At 44.7% G+C, this 19854-nt stretch overlaps 1 protein-coding gene across 3 annotated transcripts in view; it reads left to right on the top strand.

The window, feature by feature from the left end:
* The window catches only part of LOC115468234 (FH2 domain-containing protein 1-like), a 200994-nt gene that overhangs the window by 175672 nt on the left and 5468 nt on the right, over positions 1–19854 (top strand). For all 3 annotated transcript variants that reach the window (XM_030199766.1, XM_030199767.1, XM_030199768.1), the window contains exon 11: positions 12333–12497. In XM_030199766.1, the coding sequence (XP_030055626.1) occupies positions 12333–12497 (165 nt within the window). The remainder of the gene's footprint in view (positions 1–12332; positions 12498–19854) is intronic.

The raw sequence follows: 19854 nt of genomic DNA, 5'->3' as shown, positions 1-19854 counted from the left end.
TGTTTTGGAGACTTGTGGGGTTCGGGGCCCCGATAGTTCACTGGGGTACCATACCATCCGCCTGGCATGGCTAGACTGCTGGAAATAGGGTTCATGTGTGGGTGGGAAGTTGGAGGGATGGGAGGGGGGAGTGGGAATATTGGGGGGGAAGGATCTACTCCAGCAATCAAGTATTGGGAATTGGGCAAGGAGTCATTAAAGGGAAAGGATATAAAGATTATGCGAGGAGAAACACTTCAAGATAAACAGGAGGGGTTTGTCACACTAACACGTTTGTTCAGAAAAGTTCTCTAAATAAGCAATTTTTTTTCTTATATATATATCCAGGGCTAGATTTCTTTTTAGGCACGTACATAGAAGTCAAAAAATTGTGATTGTAAAAAAAATATGAAATTGTCCCCGCTAGTCAAATCAAATGTAAGGGGGACCACTTTTTTTTTTTTTTTTTTCTTTTTTGAGGTTATTTGGTAATCCTCCTAATCCTCTGTGATACAGCCTGTAGTTTGGCAAAACATAGTCTGTCGTAGGCATTAGCACTTCATTAGAAGCAGCAGTTATAGCAGTTATTTGAATCAAAGAATTGTCTTCATGTTAGATGGTAGAACTTGTAACCACTCGCCTCCACCTACCCTCCTCTCCTCCTTCCTGTACACATTACTTGATTTGATTTGCTTACTTTATTTTTTGTCTATTAGATTGTAAGCTCTTTGAGCAGGGACTGTCTTTCTTCTATGTTTGTGCAGCGCTGCGTACGCCTTGTAGCGCTATAGAAATGCTAAATAGTAGTAGTAGTAGTAATACCCAAAAGACAAAGGGAGTTAAATAAGACAACACAGACATGCCAATCAGAATAATAACATGGAACGTAGGGGGCATAACGTCCCCTATAAAACGGAGTAAAATATTAACAGCCCTTAAAAGACACCGAGCGGACATCGTCTGTTTACAGGAAACACGACTTAACGATGTAGAACATGCCAAATTACAACGGTTCTGGGTAGGCGAGTGTTATGCAGTCGCTGCCACAGGACGAAAAGGAGGAGTAGCAGTGCTCTTCCATAAGGGTTTGGCATGTACTACTACTACTACTACTTGACATTTCTAAAGCGCTACTAGGGTTATGCAGCGCTGTACAATTCAACATAGAAGGACAGTCCCTGCTCAAAGGAGCTTACAATCTAAAGGACAAATGTACAAATATAAGGTACAAGTAGTACAGAAAGGGAAACAGGGGCGCTCCATAATATTATGAGTATGGGTACAGGGCTTTGAATTGTTACTGGTCGGAGTGTATGGCCCCAATGAACATGACAAAGAGTTCTATCATACTCTGGGGAGTAGGTGCCTTCAACATTCAAAGGATAGGCTGGTAATACTTGGGGACTTTAATTTAGTTCTTGATCCCAAAGAGGACACCACAAACCCTCAGTCGGTACATTACTCAGGGCAGAGGGCTTATGGAGACGCTGGGCTTAGTAGACGCATGGAGGGTACTGCACCCAGGAGAGCACGATTACACACATAGATCTAGGGCGCATGGCAAACTATCGAGACTAGATTATATTCTCTTAAAGAACCATATTTCATCAAGTAAGGGCAGCCTGTATAGGTCCGGAGGAGATATTGGACCACGCTATGGTGTGGGTTGACCTAGAGGTACCAGGGGATAGTGCAGGAGGCGCAGGATGGAGATATCCAGTATACCTGGGTAATGACCCTCAATTCCAAGAGTACCTGGTGGCAAAATGGGGAGAATATGCACTTCACAAGGAGCGCGCTCAGGCAGATCCGATTCTGTTCTGGTCGGCGTCAAAAGCAGTTCTTAGAGGGGACATCCTTGCTTACTGTAATTTGAAAAAGAAACGCCGAGCGGCGGCAATATTGCAGTTGGAAAAGCAACTTACTAGTGCTAAGCGTGCCCATATTCGTAGACCCTCCCAGGCCACTCTAGAACAATTGAAGACCTTACAAATTACTCTTAACACCCTGTTACACGAAAATGAGCTTAGATCCTCGATATATTATAAATATAGATTACACCGCTTTGGGAACAAGGCAGGACGACTCCTTATTAAAGTTATAAAGAACTGGGGAGGACCCAGGGTAGTGGCAGCACTGCAGGACGCACAAGGCAAATTAACAGTAGAACAAAAGGAAATCGGGAAAATTTTTACTCAACATTTTGCAGGGCTGTACTCCGATGGGACACTACCAAACGAGAAGTCGATACAAGAATACTTAACGCAAGCGGGTCTAGCAACACTAAATCCAGAGGACCTTAGAATGCTTAACGCCCCACTGACCTTAAAGGAACTTCAACAGGCAATCAAAAAATTAAAATATCGATCCACACCGGGCCCTGGTGGTTATACTGGGGAATACTATAAGACCCTACCCCTGGAGGCGCAGATAGCATTATTGGCACACTATGAGGAAGTAATAGAGACAGGGGCATTTCCAAAGTATGCCAATTCAGCATTAATTACACTAATACCTAAACCAGGGAAGCCCCTGAATAGAGCAGAAGATTTTCGTCCTATATCTTTGTTAAATGTTGACACTAAAATACTAGCAGGAATGCTGGCAGAAAGATTGGCAAAGTGTCTACCTAAATTGATCAGCCCGGAACAAGTAGGCTTTATTAGAAATAGACAAGCAACACATAATGTTCGACGCCTACTATTGGCCATGGCATCTTGCCAAGAAAGGGAAGTCCCATCAGCAGTAGTGAGTATAGACGCCGACAAGGCGTTCAATAGTGGGTTGGGGATACCTATTCCAGACTATGAAAGCGATGGGAATCGAGGGGTGGTTCATGCAGGCAGTTAGAGCCCTTTACTATAAACCAAGAGCCAGAGTACTAGTTAATGGGATAAAAGGAAGTGAATTTGACATAAAGAGGGGCACCAGGCAGGGCTGTCCCCTCTCACCGGCACTATTCGTGTTATCTCTAGAACCGCTGCTGTGCACACTGATGAGTAAGGAAAAAATTTCAGGGGTGTCGGTGGCGGGTCAGACCATAAAGGTGCTGCCCTTTGCTGACGACCTATTATTGACGGTGACAGACCCCACTAGATCCATGGACCTTTTGTTACAGGAAATAGAAAACTTTGGTAGGATTTCGGGGTTTAAATTAAACTTAGCTAAATCAGTAGCCCTCGAGATAGTAAAGGGCATACATAAGGGCTGGAAAGATAAAATTGCCCTTACCTGGGAACAGACCTTTATCAAGTATTTAGGAGTACGTGTCCCAGCAGATCTATCCCAGCTCTACGAGCTTAATATTCATAAACTACTATATGAGACTAAACAGACTTTAAAGGCCTGGAACGCACTTCCTGTATCCCTATTAGACAGGATTGCGTTGTTTAACATGGTTATTGCTCCGAGATGGATATACACTTTTCAAACAATACCACTGTACTTGAAAAGGGGGGGGGGATGAACGTTTATTGCATCGCCACTTACAACATTTTCTTTGGAAAGGGAAAAAAGCCCGGCTCCCTATCTCTTTAAGTATACCGGTGGAATATGGGGGATTGGGACTGTTGAATATAAGGTTTCTGAGTATCGCCTGTGGCATGAGACACATAAATGATTGGTATAGGCACACCAATGATTATACTAACACGTCCCTGGAGTTGGGTTTAACACCAGGGATACATTTTAGTAACTATCTGCACAGTGCAGGAGTGCCCATGCCCCAGGCCTTGAGAACTTCTGGGATAATGACCAATGCTAGGGCAGTTCGGGGATGGGTATGCCGTTTGCACCATTTTTCAGCTAAAACAACACCATATTTGTCTATATGTGATAACTGTGCCTTTACACCTGGGCAAATGTATTCCGTATTTCGGAGATGGAAAACCAAAGGTATTAAATATCTTCTTCACGTGGTGAATAGAGAAGGCCACATTAGACCATTCGGGGACTTGCAAAAAGAATATGGTTTGCCAGCAAGTGATAATTTCTTTTATGGACAGTTAAGACATTACATATCAACACTAAAGTGGACATCGCTGACGAGGACATACAAGAGTAGCTCTCTTCTGCATATTCTTTGGAGTCACAGCAGACAGTACCCAGACATACCATCACAGACACATAAGAGAGACAGCCCTGGAGCTGGGCTATCAGGGATTAGCGAAGGCCTGGACTAAGGATTTACAAACTACAATCACGGTGCAACAGCTACAAACCTGTTCTCCATATAAGAAAAGTTACAGACTCTGCTGTGCATTGGGAACTGCAATATAAGATGGCCCTTCGTTTGCATATCCCACCGAAGAGAGCATTCCACATGGGACTCTCACCTTGGGGTGAATGCGCAAAATGTGGTGCTCCAGCTGCAACAGTGGGTCATATGTTTTGGCATTGTGTGGGTGTCCAGAAGTTTTGGAAAAAGATTATAGCCAATGTGGTTAATGTCTGGGGACAACAATGGCATTACGACGCCCACATGCTATTTGGCCACCCACAATTGGGGAAGGTGGCTAAACGAGGTTATAAAGTATTTGTACTCAGAGCCATTCTAGTTGGCAAACAAACATTCTAGTTGGATGTCATACCAACCCCCTACTTGGCAACAGTGGCGCACACGAATGATACTTCTGATGCTCATGGAATGCATGGCCATAAAGGACCCGGACTCAAAGCTGGGTAAGGCATTTCAGCAATGATGGAGTCCATTTTGGAACACAATGACTCCGGCAGCAAGACGTCACCTACTAAACTTCTGAGAATGTAATTTTATATGACAAAGGATAATATGCTAGAAATTGGAGTAGAGAGGTATAGGGGAGGGTACAGGGGAGTTAAGGGAGGGAGGAACCTAGGGGAGGGGGGAAGGAAGGTGAAAAATAAATACTAATTTGGTAAGCCACAGAATGTTGAGATAGCGAATGCTACATACCTGTAGAAGGTATTCTCCGAGGACAGCAGGCTGATTGTTCTCACTGATGGGGTGACGTCCACGGCAGCCCCTCCAATCGGAACACTTTACTAGCAAAGGCCTTTGCTAGTCCTCGCGCGCTCATGCGCACCGCACATGCGCGGCCGTCTTCCCGCCCAAACCGGCTCGTGTTCGTCAGTCCCGTATGTAGCAAGACAAAACAAGGGAAGACACAACTCTAAAGGGGAGGCGGGCGGGTTTGTGAGAACAATCAGCCTGCTGTCCTCGGAGAATACCTTCTACAGGTATGTAGCATTCGCTTTCTCCGAGAACAAGCAGGCTGCTTGTTCTCACTGATGGGGTATCCCTAGCCCCCAGGCTCACTCAAAACAACAACCATGGTCAATTGGGCCTCACAACGGCGAGGACATAACTGAGATTGACCTAAAAAATTTACCAACTAACAGAGTGCAGCCTGGAACAGAACAAACAGGGCCCTCGGGGGGTGGAGTTGGATCCTAAAGCCCAAACAGGTTCTGAAGAACTGACTGCCCGAACCGACTGTCGCGTCGGGTATCCTGCTGCAGGCAGTAATGAGATGTGAATGTGTGGACAGATGACCACGTCGCAGCTTTGCAAATTTCTTCAATAGAGGCTGACTTCAGGTGGGCTACCAACGCTGCCATGGTTCTAACATTATGAGCCGTGACATGACCCTCAAGAGCCAGCCCAGCCTGGGCGTAAGTGAAGGAAATGCAATCTGCTAGCCAATTGGATATGGTGCGTTTCCCCACAGCCACTCCCCTCCTATTGGGATCAAAAGAAACAAACAATTGGGCGGACTGTCTGTTGGGCTGTGTCCGCTCCAGGTAGAAGGCCAATGCTCTCTTGCAGTCCAATGTGTGCAGCTGACGTTCAGCAGGGCAGGAATGAGGACAGGGAAAGAATGTTGGCAAGACAATTGACTGGTTCAGATGGAACTCCGACACAACCTTCGGCAAGAACTTAGGGTGAGTGCGGAGGACTACTCTGTTATGATGAAATTTGGTGTAAGGGGCCTGGGCTACCAGGGCCTGAAGCTCACTGACTCTACGAGCTGAAGTAACTGCCACCAAGAAAATGACCTTCCAGGTCAAGTACTTCAGATGGCAGGAATTCAGTGGCTCAAAAGGAGGTTTCATCAGCTGGGTGAGAACGACATTGAGATCCCATGACCCTGTAGGAGGCTTGACAGGGGGCTTTGACAAAAGCAAACCTCTCATGAAGCGAACAACTAAAGGCTGTTCCGAGATCGGCTTACCTTCCACACGGTAATGGTATGCACTGATTGCACTAAGGTGAACTCTTACAGAGTTGGTCTTGAGACCAGACTCAGACAAATGCAGAAGGTATTCAAGCAGGGTCTGTGTAGGACAAGAGCGAGGATCTAGGGCCTTGCTGTCACACCAGACGGCAAACCTCCTCCATAGAAAGAAGTAACTCCTCTTAGTGGAATCTTTCCTGGAAGCAAGCAAGATGCGGGAGACACCCTCTGACAGACCCAAAGAGGCAAAGTCTACGCTCTCAACATCCAGGCCGTGAGAGCCAGGGACCGGAGGTTGGGATGCAGAAGTGCCCCTTCGTCCTGTGTGATGAGGGTCGGAAAAGACTCCAATCTCCACGGTTCTTCGGAGGACAACTCCAGAAGAAGAGGGAACCAGATCTGACGCGGCCAAAAGGGAGCAATCAGAATCATGGTGCCTCGGTCTTGCTTGAGTTTCAACAAAGTCTTCCCCACCAGAGGTATGGGAGGATAAGCATACAGCAGACCTTCCCCCCAGTCCAGGAGGAAGGCATCCGATGCCAGTCTGCCGTGGGCCTGAAGCCTGGAACAGAACTGAGGGACTTTGTGGTTGGCTCGAGATGCGAAGAGGTCTACCAAGGGGGTGCCCCACACCTGGAAGATCTGTCGCACTACACGGGAATTGAGCGACCACTCGTGAGGTTGCATAATCCTGCTCAACCTGTCGGCCAGACTGTTGTTTACGCCTGCCAGATATGTGGCTTGGAGCACCATGCCGTGACGGCGAGCCCAGAGCCACATGCTGACGGCTTCCTGACACAGGGGGCGAGATCCGGTGCCCCCCTGCTTGTTGACGTAGTACATGGCAACCTGGTTGTCTGAATTTGGATAATTTGGTGGGACAGCCGATCTCTGAAAGCCTTCAGAGCGTTCCAGATCGCTCGCAACTCCAGAAGATTGATCTGCAGATCGCGTTCCTGGAGGGACCAGCTTCCTTGGGTGTGAAGCCCATCGACATGAGCTCCCCATCCCAGGAGAGACGCATCCGTGGTCAGCACTTTTTGTGGCTGAGGAATTTGGAAAGGATGTCCCAGAGTCAAATTGGACCAAATCGTCCACCAATACAGGGACTTGAGAAAACTCGTGGACAGGTGGATCACGTCTTCTAGATCCCCAGCAGCCTGAAACCACTGGGAAGCTAGGGTCCATTGAGCAGATCTCATGTGAAGGCGGGCCATGGGAGTCACATGGACTGTGGAGGCCATGTGGCCCAGCAATCTCAACATCTGCCGAGCTGTGATCTGCTGTGACGCTCGCACCCGCGAGACGAGGGACAACAAGTTGTTGGCTCTCGCCTCTGGGAGATAGGCGCGAGCCGTCCGAGAATCCAGCAGAGCTCCTATGAATTCGAGTTTCTGCACTGGGAGAAGATGGGACTTTGGATAATTTATCACAAACCCCAGTAGCTCCAGGAGGCGAATAGTCATCTGCATGGACTGCAGGGCTTCTGCCTCGGATGTGCTCTTCACCAGCCAATCGTCGAGATATGGGAACACGTGCACCCCCAGCCTGCGATGTCATGGGCGGAAAAATCACGCCGGCAAGATCAAAAGTCGAAATGGCGGAAAAGGCACCCGAAAAACAAGGGGAAGAAAACTTCGACCCGAGGCCTAAAAGCGGCCTACCCCGACGACGAAAGAAAACTTACCGGGGCGAAAAAGCTGGAACTAGCGGGGGGAAAAGAGACTGAAGAGTCTCTTTGCACACACAGAATGGATTTTTTTTTTTTTTTAAAACACGAAGAACGCGCGAGGTCTACTTTGCGGGGCAAGACACGGCGAAAACATGACCGTACCGAGCGCGGACAAAAGAAGACTGACGAACACGAGCCGGTTCGGGCGGGAAGACGGCAGCGCATGCGCGCGCGAGGACTAGCAAAGGCCTTTGCTAGTAAAGTGTTCTGATTGGAGGGGCTGCCGTGGATGTCACCCCATCAATGAGAACAAGCAGCCTGCTTGTCCTCGGAGAAACCCTGTTATATTAAGTGAATGTCATTGAATGTTTTCATTACCTGTAATTTCCTAATAAAAATGAGTTAAACACAGAGTGTGTGTGAGAGTGAGTGTGTGATAGATAGATATGATTACTTGATAAAGTGTTTAGGTTTTTTGTAAAATCAACAAAATTGTTGGACATAAAAAAAAACCTTTTCTTTTCTCTGGGCCCTGGGAACCCAGCATTCACCCTGCCTTTCAAAACTGGTAACAGGAAAAAAGAAATAAAAATGTTGTAGTCCACTCAGAGTCAGTTCTCCCGGCAGCTGTAGGATGTAGAAGGGCAAGTGGCCCAGATCGGCTGAGAAGTGGAGCTGTGAAACTTAACAGGGAGAAGTTTGCTGAAGGGGGAGGGGGCAGGCCCGTGCCAACACGGTAAGCGGGGTAAGCACTGCAGGGGGGCGCCTGCCTTCAAGGGCGCCACGCTTACCCCGCTTACCGTGTTGTACTAGACTCCCGACAAACAAGACCTACGCTGAACCTCTGCTGCCGCCAGCGCCGCTTCTTTCCACAGCCAGCATAACAAGAAAAAGAAGCGCGGAGCCGCCCGCAGCAGCCTTCAGACATGCGCTGTCGGCTCTGCCGGTTCTCTGCCCTCTGACGTCAATTTCCCGTTCCAGGGGCAGAGGACCGGCAGAGCCGACAGCACATGTCTGAAGGCTGCTGCAGGTGGCCCCGTGCTTCTTTTCTTATGTCTGCGCCTTCCTCTGCCAGGTACTGCCATATGCCTTCCTGTTTTTTGGGGGGCAGAATTGGAGACAGCCCGGGTGGAGTGCTGCCACCGCCATTAATTTAAAGCAAGTTTTGAGTGGGGGAGGGAGTGAGATGACTGGATCAGTGCAAAGCAGAGAGTGAGAGATTATTGGACTGGGGGGGGGGGGGGGCAATGATGCTGGGACCTGCAGGGGACATACTAGACCCACAGAAGGAGGGGAAGTGGGAACAGGAGAGAGAGAAGAGATATGGATATTTATTGGATCCCAGGAGGAAGAGAGGAAAGACAAATAGTTGCTGAACTCCCAAAGAGAGGGGTGGGAGCTGGGAGGGAAGGAAGAGAGAAGAAGACATGCTGGTCCCAGGGTTGGGATTGGGAAGACAGGGGAGAGAGAGAGGGAGGGAGAGAAAGAGGGGGCATGGAAAAGAGCAGGGGAGAGCCAGAAAGAGATGGGGAGAGAAAGAGGGGACATGGAAAAGAGCAGGGGAGAGCTAGAGAGAGATGGTGAGAGAAAGAGGGGACATGGAAAAGAGCAGGGGAGAGCCAGAAAGAGATGGGGAGAGAAAGATGGGCCATGGAAAAGAACAGGGTAGAGCCAGGGACATGGAAAAGAGCAGGGGACAGCTAGAGAGAGATGGTGAGAGAAAGAGGGGACATGGAAAAGAGCAGGTGAGAGCCAGAGAGAAGATGCTGGATGGAAGAGGGGTACAGAGAGAGAGAGAGAGAGAGAGATGAGTTTAAAGATGGAGAGAGAAAGAGGGGACATGGGCAGGAGAGAGAGCGTAGCTGCTGGGGAGAAACTGGGGAGAACCTAGCAGCCAGACTGAGAAATGCTGGATGAAAGAAGGGAGAAAGAGGAAAAATACTGAAAGGAGGGGGCAGAATGAGGGAAGATGCTGGTAGGTAGGGAAAGAGGAAAGACACTGGAAGGATGGGGTGAGAGAGGACATGGTGAATGGAAAAGGGTCGAGATAGAGACAATGGATGGAAGGATTGGGAGAGGGTAATGGGTGGAAGGATGGAGAGAGAAAGAGGGATGACACTGGATGGAAGGGTAGGAGAGAAAGAGGGATGGTGCTGGACATGGATGGAGGGGAGGGAAGTATATGCACATGGATGGAGGGGAGTGAGGAGAAATGCTGGATATGGATGGAGGGTAAACTGCTGAATTTAAGAGCTGGATCGGGACACTGAAGGATAGGGACAGGGCTACAGATGGTAGGCAGTACACATAAGGACACAGGAGGATGATGGACACGGTGAGAGAAAGAAGAGACTGCATAAAACAGAAGACACTGGGACCAAAGCGAATAGAAAAACTAAATGATCAGACAACAAAGGTAGAAAAAAGTATTTTATTCAGAATTTATTAACTGGAATATGTCAGCTTTTGGAAATGTGCATTTTGCATGTAAGTTTCAATTTTTCTAGTATTGCTGCATGCTGAGTCTGACTTCTTGAGGTAACTAGCGTGTAGTATTTTCAGCCCATTTTGGTGTTTTTTTTTTTCACTAGGTTGTGTACTGGTGTTTTAAAGCCCGGTGTAATTACAGTGCTGCCTTTCCATGCATAAGGTTGTAGCTCATTCTGTCCTTGGAATTAGTGCTGTTATGGTTTGGTGAGGTTGAGCGTGTTTTTGCACAAGTTTGTGTATAGTGTTTTGCAGTTGAGCAATTGTGGTTAGTATATGCTTTGAGCAGCCACTTTATTCTTTGACATCCACATGCCTTTGAGCCTCGCTAGCGGATGCGGAGCACATTGCCAGGCAGGTCCGGGGGGGGGGGGGCGCCAACTGATAGTCTGCAGGGGGGCGCCATAGACCCTAGGCACGGCCCTGGGAGGGGGGCTTCGTCTTCAGTTTCTTTTTCTGTTTGTTTACCTTTCTGAAGACCAGCTGAGAAGTGGAGCAAGGTAACGGTTCATATTTTTTTGAAGTTGCTGTGTGGAGGTTTAGAGAAGTCACAGATGCACAGGATGGGTAGGCTCACCCGGTGTAACGTGGAGTGGTTAGGAAAGGGATACCCTGAAGACCTGCAGTTTAAAACAGCTGACGTGGGACTGAGGGAGAGGGAGGGAGTGGCGGCGATGTGTGGAGGAGGGTTTAGTAGTGGGTGCGGCGATGCGATTCGCTGTCATAGCCCCGCCCTCAATGTCATAACGTTGTGATGCGAGGGCGGGGCAGACAGTCATGGGGGAAAATTCTGATCTATGCCACCTCAAAACAGAAGTTGCAGCTTCATTTAGAACGTTGGGGTTGTGAATTATGTGCGGAAGGGGCGTGGCTGAGGGCAGGTCTATGAGTGACAGTGAGTGGTGCATGAGTGACAGTGAGTGGTGCTGACAGCCTCAACAGTGCAGGGCTTCATTGTTTCCCTGCCACAGAGTGAGCTTCAGAATGTTTGAGGTGAGAATTATTTATATAGGTGTTCCAAACGGAAGCTGGACAACAACGATACGGATTTCAAAAATATATGAACGCAAAAAATGTAAAAAAATGTGTAGTGTGTACACAAGACTTGTATATGATAAAACAAAAAAGATATTAAGTGTAGTAATATGCATATCTAAAGTATTATTTAAAAAGTAAAGAATAGTAAAGAAAAAAGGGAAAAATATTGCGATGTCAATCACTAAACTATTTCACTGGCAAAGTAAGATGTTCAAAAATGATAAGTCGATGTTGTGTGTTCATGTGCTAATATAACATAGGGCACTAATTAACAACCATTGGTCTAGATGGACCATCGCTCTGCCCTAGTTTGGTTATTCTTATGTTCTAATGAAAATAATGGAGATCCAATTAAAAAAGACAAGAAATGAATTGGATGGTAAGTCATGCCAAAACATAGCTGTGTTGGGTTTTCCCTTGTTTTCAGCAGCTGAGTATATTAAAGAATCATCTGGTTCCTATATTCATTGACTCCACTTGTTTCATTGACTTTTGGATGATAAGTGACATCATACAAATAGTCAAATATGTAGTTGGAAATATCTGTACGGTGTAGACACAAGACACTAAGTGGAAAATTCTATTTAAAATCATTAAAAAGGTGCCAACAATTAGGCACCAGGAACATGTGTAAATGATCAGAATATTGGTATTTACATGCATTTAAGCACATGTGTGTAAGTGTATATTTGGCTTCGTTCTATTTTATAATGGGCCACTAAGAGGCTCATTTTCAAAGCACTTAGCCTCCCAAAGTTCCATAGAAACCTATGGAACTTAGCCTCCCAAAGTGCTTTGAAAATATGCCTATAAGTGTGATGGCATATAATTTGAAGGTAACATCAATATTGGTGGAGTCTGAGGGGATTGTGGTCCTAATGTGCTGATGTCCTCTCCTGCTGCACCCTCCTTGGATGCCTCTCATGTGTCTTTCTCTGCAGGTTGCTGAAGTAGAGCTGAGAGAGGCTCAGGCATCTTTACAACATATGAAGGTGGCAACAGCAGCTCTGATCGAGTTTTTCTGTGAGGATGAAGCACTCTTTAAACTGGAGGACTGCTGTAATACATTCAGAACCTTCTGTAGCAAATTCCTTACTGCAGTCCAGGTAAAATAAATATCAGCCTTCCATCCCTCACTCAATCTGTCCATAACACTGTTCCAGTTATTACTCCACCTCTCTATAACACTGGGACATGTGTAAGCCCATTAGGCTCTGTAGGCAAATCTTCAGCCCTGCTCACACCTCTCCACGAACTTTCAGGTACAAAGGCCACCTGCCCCTACACATACCCTAAGATGACCCCCTGCCAGAGCTATGCTGTAAAATGCTTAATTTTCAAAAGCTATTTAAAAAGGACTTTCAAAAATGTCCTAACCTAAAGTATGCAGGATTTAAATGTGGCCTCCTCTGTATCCTTTTAAGAATTAACAAAAAGCTGTGGCTGGGCCTAGGGTGTTTCCCTTTACTATTCATCATACAAAACATTTTCAAATTGTTTTGTTGCCTCAGTAACAAGGACCCAGATTCCATTACCAAGCACGTTGTGAACTTAAATAAAACCATCTATTATATTCTAGTTAAGGATTTATAATCCGTCTTTAAGCCATAGGTGCAAGGCAGAGTACAATAAAGATACTTCACAATAGGAAGGAAATTACATAAGATTTTAACAATAAAAATATAAATTTACAATGCTAAAATTAACACCATAGTTAGGATCAAAACTCTTGTCCATTGAAGAGTTAAGTCTTTAATTTCTTCAGGAAGTTGAATATATTAAAATCTGGGTTTGGATTTCAATTGGAATACTGTTCCAAATTCTACTCGTTTGAATACGGAATGACAGCTGCCAGCATAGTGACTATTCCCTTTACTGAGGGCATAACAAGTAATACATTTGTGCTGCTACTTAAATGATTTCTATGACTAACGAACTGAAGACTTCTTACCACAGCTTGAGTTTTGGCCATGAAAACATTTAGGGCCCTGCTTACTAAGCTGCACTGCAGGCGCGCAAACTTTTTAGCGCTACAGCACGGCTTAGTAAACAGCCCTAAAACACCAGACATGCAATTTTAAAATGTATCCTGGAATCTATTCTAAGCCAATGTATCTGATTTAGTAAAGTTTTCCCCCTTGTTAAAAATCAGTCTCGCTGAGGTGTTGAACAAAAGTGGAATCTGCTTTCTCTGTTGGATATTAATAGAATAATAAAATAATTGCAATAATCAAATAAGGGCAATAATATTGCTTGTGCCAGTCCTGAAACTTGAGGGACTTAAAGATTCAAATTTTAACGATACACCTCAACTTAAATTTATTGAATTTTCCAAGACCTGTTGCCGAACTATAATAATTTGGTCTTTTAAACATACAATTTAAGAAAGCTAGATCAAGCCTAGTTTTCATTAATTGAAGTATAATTCTTTACAGCAAAAAGAATTTCATCAATAGACATGTTCAGGACAAAGGATGAATATATCATCCGTATATGAAAGGAAGTAGATGTTTCTCGTTTCCAAATAAGCCTCCAGATTTATATCTCTATATATATCTATATATATAGATATATATATAGATATATATAAAAAAGTTAAGACAATAGGAAACAGGAGGGACCCCACAGTTTGATCACCAGCATTCAGATTTAACCCCATTTTTCAGAACAGAATATGATCTATTTTTTAAAAGAACAGAGAACCAATTGATTGAACCGCATATTCCCATTTTGCTAAGTCTACCAAGGAGCAAATCATGATAGCATCAAAAGGCCACTGAAATATCAAAGTGAAGAGTTACATCTTTTCCAAAAGCCAAATACCTTCTACTACTAGAACAGCATTGATTCCAGAACTCAGACAATACCCCTTTACATGAAAAGGTGATATTGCAAATATTTTTGTTTGTTAGGATTTATTTACTGCATTTTTGAGGGAATTACAGTAAGTATAAGTGAAACATGAGCAATAGACAATTACATCAGTAAAAATATTCAAATAACTACAAAGTATGGCATAGTATTCTTCATTACAATGTCAACACAATATGCAGTAAAACATTTTAATAGCATAGGGTGTAAGCAAAGCTGGAACATATATAGGGGCCCTTTTACTAAGTCGCGTAGGCGCCTATGTGCACCCAGTGCATGCCAGTTCGGAACTACCACCCAGCTACCACATGGCCTGGGTGGTAATTTCATTTCTTATGCGTGCCCACTACGCGTGTTGGAAATTTTCCAGTGCACGGCACTAACCACATGAACATTACCCTATCACAACCTCACCTTGTATTTGTACACACCGGAGTCTGCAACTGCTCTCCAGCACTATGTAAGCCACATTGAACCTACAAAGAGGTGGGAAAATGTGGGGTACAAATGTAACAAGAAAAATAACCAGGCAGTAATAGGCATTGTACGTGTGCACTGACGATTACCGCCCGGTTAACGCATGAGACCTTACCGCTAAGTCAATCAGTGGTGGTAAGGTCTCAGGCCCAAAATGGACGCACAACAATTTTCATTTTGACGTACGTCTATTTTCGGCCAAAAAAGAAAGGCATTTTATGCAGGTGCGCTGAAAAATGAACCTACGTAACTTTACTCAGAAAATAACTTTGGTAGAACAAAAGATGGAAAAACAAAAAATTTACTTTGATAAGACTTCTCGAATAGATAAAATGGAACAGGAAGTAAAGAAAATGGATAATATTCAATCTTTAATTTTGAAAGATGTTTCTAATTTAAGATCTAAATCTGAAAATTTTGAGAATTTTATATTAGAAGTCATAATCTTCGCTTTATTAATTTTCCTTTGATTCCAATGGTGAAACCAGGTGATATGTTAAAAGATACAAGAAATTTTGTGCATAGCAGAGACAAATTTACCACCTTTTACAAAAGTTTATTATCTACCAAAAAAATTAACTGATCAACAACAACAAGTTCAAAACTTGGATATTTCAGCTCTCTTAAAGACATCAGATACAGAATTAGCTACGGCAGCAACATTAGTTGCTACCGTCGCTTTACTTCCAGATAAACAATGGCTATTCCAATTGTGTTTTAAACATAAGGAAAAACCATTTTTGGGTTTATGTATTTCCTTATTTCCAGATTTGTCGAGAGAGACTCAAAGAAAAAGGAAACAATTTCTCATACTGAAACCGGCTGTTTTGCAAGCAGGGGTACCTTTTTTTCTGAGATACCCCTGCAAGTGTATAATCAGATTTGGTACTATTAAATATATATTTATGGATTTGTCTCAGCTTTCAACTTTCATCGCCTCCAAAAGATCTACAGGAAGCTCAAAAGAAGATGTAGCATCCTCTTCGTAGATGCTAATTATCTTTATCCTTGATTTCTTATTAATCTCCTCAGTTTTGATTCTTTGATCCCTCTTAATTGTGGACTTGAGTGATAATTTTGAGTAAATGTAAAAAATGTCTTTTCTTACTTGATTTCCTTTATAAAAATTACTATCTCTTCAAGGGTTAATTCTTGATATTATTGTTATAAATTATAAAAAATAAATAAGAAAAATGAACCTGCGCAGTCCAATATATGCGTCTACATCAGCGCAGGCCACCTTTCGGTGCATCTTAATAAAAGGACCACATAGATAACACAGAGTAACAGGAATAAGAAAATAAGGGGACTAATTTTAAAGTTGCAAATGAGGTCAGAAAGATGCTTGAATATTACCTTAGGTTAGGAATGGATAAACATATCCTGCTAAAGTATGTGCAGCTGGTGTCACTCCTTGAGGGTGTGATTAGCAAGGTAGTTACTACTTCCATTAAAGGCTTGGTTAAATTCTTTCCTTCTTTCTTCACCAAGGAAGATGTGGCAGAAATACCGGTGCCAGAAATGGTAGTCAAAGCTGATGAGTCATCCTACTATATAAATGAAGAGTGATCGACGTGCTGCACATGATGCGCGGCACGTCACACATCTCTTCCGACGTGCCACATATTGCTGGGCGGGGGCTCGGCCATCGCACCGACTACCATCTCCTGACAGCCAGTAGTCCGTTGGTTTTCGCCAAACGAGCGAAGAACTCGGCGAACAAGAAAGGCGGTGTGGCGGTGAAAGCCAACCCCCCCCCCCCCCCCACACACACAACATATTAGCAGCACCCCCCCCCCCCCCCCCCCGAAACAGCGAGGTCAGATGGGGTCACATTTTTAGAAAATGAAAGGTAGGGACGTTGAAGCTCCGGGGGCGTGCAGGGGGAACAGCTGCGGCTTTGCACAGCTCTCTTCTCCCAGGTTGCAGTTGGCAAATGTGTGCAGCCTGCTGCTTTCCTCTCACCGACGTACAGGGGTGGCAGTGGCTTCGTTTTTGTATTTTTTCCCCTAGTGCTTACAGTGGAACAGCTCCCCCTTCCCACTCCCAGAACTAACCACTGGGTCCGGTGCAAGACTGGAGAGGCTGTAGGCAGCAGCAGTGGTTCTCTCTCCTTATACTTGCTCCTGTCCGCCCTCCGATTTTTGCCTTTAGCTCTGCAGCTATGAAGGCATGCTGTTCCTTTCAGCAGCTCAAAGCCTTTCTAGTGTCCTGCCTCTTCTGACAGAACTTCCTGTTTCAGGGCAGGACGCTACAGCGGTTTTGGGCGATTGAAAGGAGAAGCATGTCTGCAGCACTAAGACGAAGTCGGAGGGCTGAGAGGAGCAGGTATAAAAAGAGAGAACATGGACTGGGGGGGGGGGGGGGGAGGAGTGATGGTTCAGGAGTGAACAGAGAGAGAGAAAGGGAACCACGGGGAGGGGTAGGGATTCAGGAGAGCAGGAAAAATTACTGGTAGGAGGGCAGAGAGAGATGTTTGAGAGGGACAGATGCTGGAAATAGGGGATGAAAAAAAACAAGGGAGACTGTGGTCATGGAGTGGAAGGGAGAAATGGTGATCGTGGAGGGGGAAGTAAAGGGAAAAGAGGAGAAAACAGGAGAGGAGACTGTGATCAGGAAGGGGAGAAATGGTGCCCATGGAGGGGAAGGGACCTGGAGAGAAGAGCCAGGAGGAGATGGTCATCAACACTCACACTCTCTCTCTCTCTCTGAACTCACTCTCGCACTCTCTCTTTCAGACAGGCACACACACACAAACTTTCTCTCCCTCACACACACTCTATCTCACACACACACAAAATATTACCTCCTGTAGTTTTACAAGACAAACAGAAGCAGGGAGAAATTTATCTCCTCTTTCCTTGACTCTCTCTCTTGCAGACAGACGCGCGCACATACACACTTTTTCTGTCTCTCTCTCACACACACTCACTCTCTATCTCTCTCACACACGCCCATACACATACACACTTTTACTCTCTCTCTCTCACGCCCATACACATACACACTCTCACTCTCTCTCTCTGAACTCACTCTTTCAGACAGGCACACACACACAAAATATTACCATATGTACTTTTACAAGACAAACAGAAGCAGGGAGAAATTTATCTTCTCCTTCCTTGACTCTCTCTCTCTTTCAGACAGGCGTGCGCACACACAATCTCTCTCTCTCAGAACACACTCACACTCTCTCTCACTTTCAGACTCTCTCTCTCTCTCACACACACACTGTTACAATAAGGGAATTACATTTCACAAATAAAAAATGTTGCCCGTTTTAATGGGCTTAACGGCTCACATTAATATATAAGAATCGATTGGTAACTCCTCTTGAAGATTAGCAAAAAATCTTCCCACAGGGACTCCTACCAGCTCTCTCTCTCACATACACACATACACACACTGTCGCGCGCTCTCTCTCTCTCTCACACTCACACACACACACACATACTATTAGAACAATAAACAACTGCCTATAAGGAGTGACTGACCCTCCACTGTCACAGGGACTCAGGGACATTGGAAATCTTGTCCCTAACAATAACATGGTTCAAATTCTGAAGGATCTAATGATGTTTGCACAAAGAACATAGTATATAAAACTGTACTATACACATCAACTGACAATTACATTCAACTTTTAGAAATAAAAAATCTTCCCCATTTTGCTCTTTCATTACATACAACAGAAATTTTACCCGTAGTAACGGGCTTTACGGCTAGTAAGTACATAAGTATTGCCACACTGGGACAGACCAAAGGTCCATCAAGCCCAGCATCCTGTTTCCAACACTGGCCAATCCAGGTCATAGATACCTGGTAAGATCCAAAAAAAGTTAAATACATTTTAAGCTGCTTATCCCAGAAATCCCCACGACATTTTAATAATGGTCTATGGACTTTGCCTTGTTTCATTTTTTAAACCCCGCTAAGCTAACTGCCTTTATCACATTGAGTGAAGACAAATTTTCTCCAATTAGTTTTAAATTTACTACTTAGTAGCTTCATCACATGCCCCCTAGTCCTAGTATTTTTGGAAACAGTAAACAAACTATTCACATCTACCCGTTCCACTCCACTCATTATTTTGTAGACCTCTATCATACCTACCCTCAGCAGTCTTTTCTCCAAGCTGAAGAGCCCTAGCTGCTTCAGCCTTTCATCATAGGTAAGTTGTCCCATCCGCTTTATTATTTTCGTTGCCCTTCTCTGTACATTTTCTATTTCCTGTAAATCTTTTTTGAGATACGGTGACCAGAATTGAACACAATGTTCGATACAAATGCATTATAACATCCTCATTTTTGTTTTCCATTCCTGTCCTAATACCTAATATTCTATTTGCTTTCTTAGCTGCAGCAGCACACTGAGCAGAAGGTTTCAACGTATCATCACGACGACACCTAGATCCCTTTCTTGGTCGGTGACTCCTAAGGTGGAACCTTGCATTATGTAGCTATAATTCGGGTTCCTCTTTCCCACATGCATCACTTTGCACTTGCTCACATTAAACCTCATCTGCCATTTACATAGTAACATAGTAGATGACGGCAGAAAAAGACCTGCACGGTCCATCCAGTCTGCCCAAGATAAACTCATATGTGCTACTTTTTGTGTATACCCTACCTTGATTTGTACCTGTCCTCTTCAGTGCACAGACCGTATAAGTCTGCCCAGCACTAGCCCCGCCTCTGGCACAGACCGTATAAGTCTGCCCAGCACTATCCCCGCCTGCCAACCACCAGCCCCGCCTCCCACCACCGGCTCTGCCACCCAATCTCTGCTCAGCTCCTGAGGATGCCCAGTCTTCCAGTCTCATAATGTCCTCTTGTAATTTTTCACAATTCTCTTGTGATTTAACAACTTTGAATAACTGTGTCATCAGAAAATTTAATAACCTCACTAGTTACTCTCATCTCTAGATCGTTTATAAATATTTTACTCTCTGTTTTCTATCCTTTAACCAGTTTTTAATCCACAATAGGACACTACCTCCTATCCCATGACTCTCCAATTTCCTCTGGAGTCTTTCATGAGGTACTTTGTTGAACGCCTTTTGAAAATCCAGATACACAATATCGACCGGCTCATCTTTATCCACGTTTGTTCACC

This window comes from Microcaecilia unicolor, chromosome 4 (assembly GCF_901765095.1).
Source record: "Microcaecilia unicolor chromosome 4, aMicUni1.1, whole genome shotgun sequence".
NCBI lineage: Eukaryota > Metazoa > Chordata > Amphibia > Gymnophiona > Siphonopidae > Microcaecilia > Microcaecilia unicolor.
Note: the sequence above shows the minus strand (reverse complement) of the source record. Positions and strands in the feature narration are given on the sequence as shown.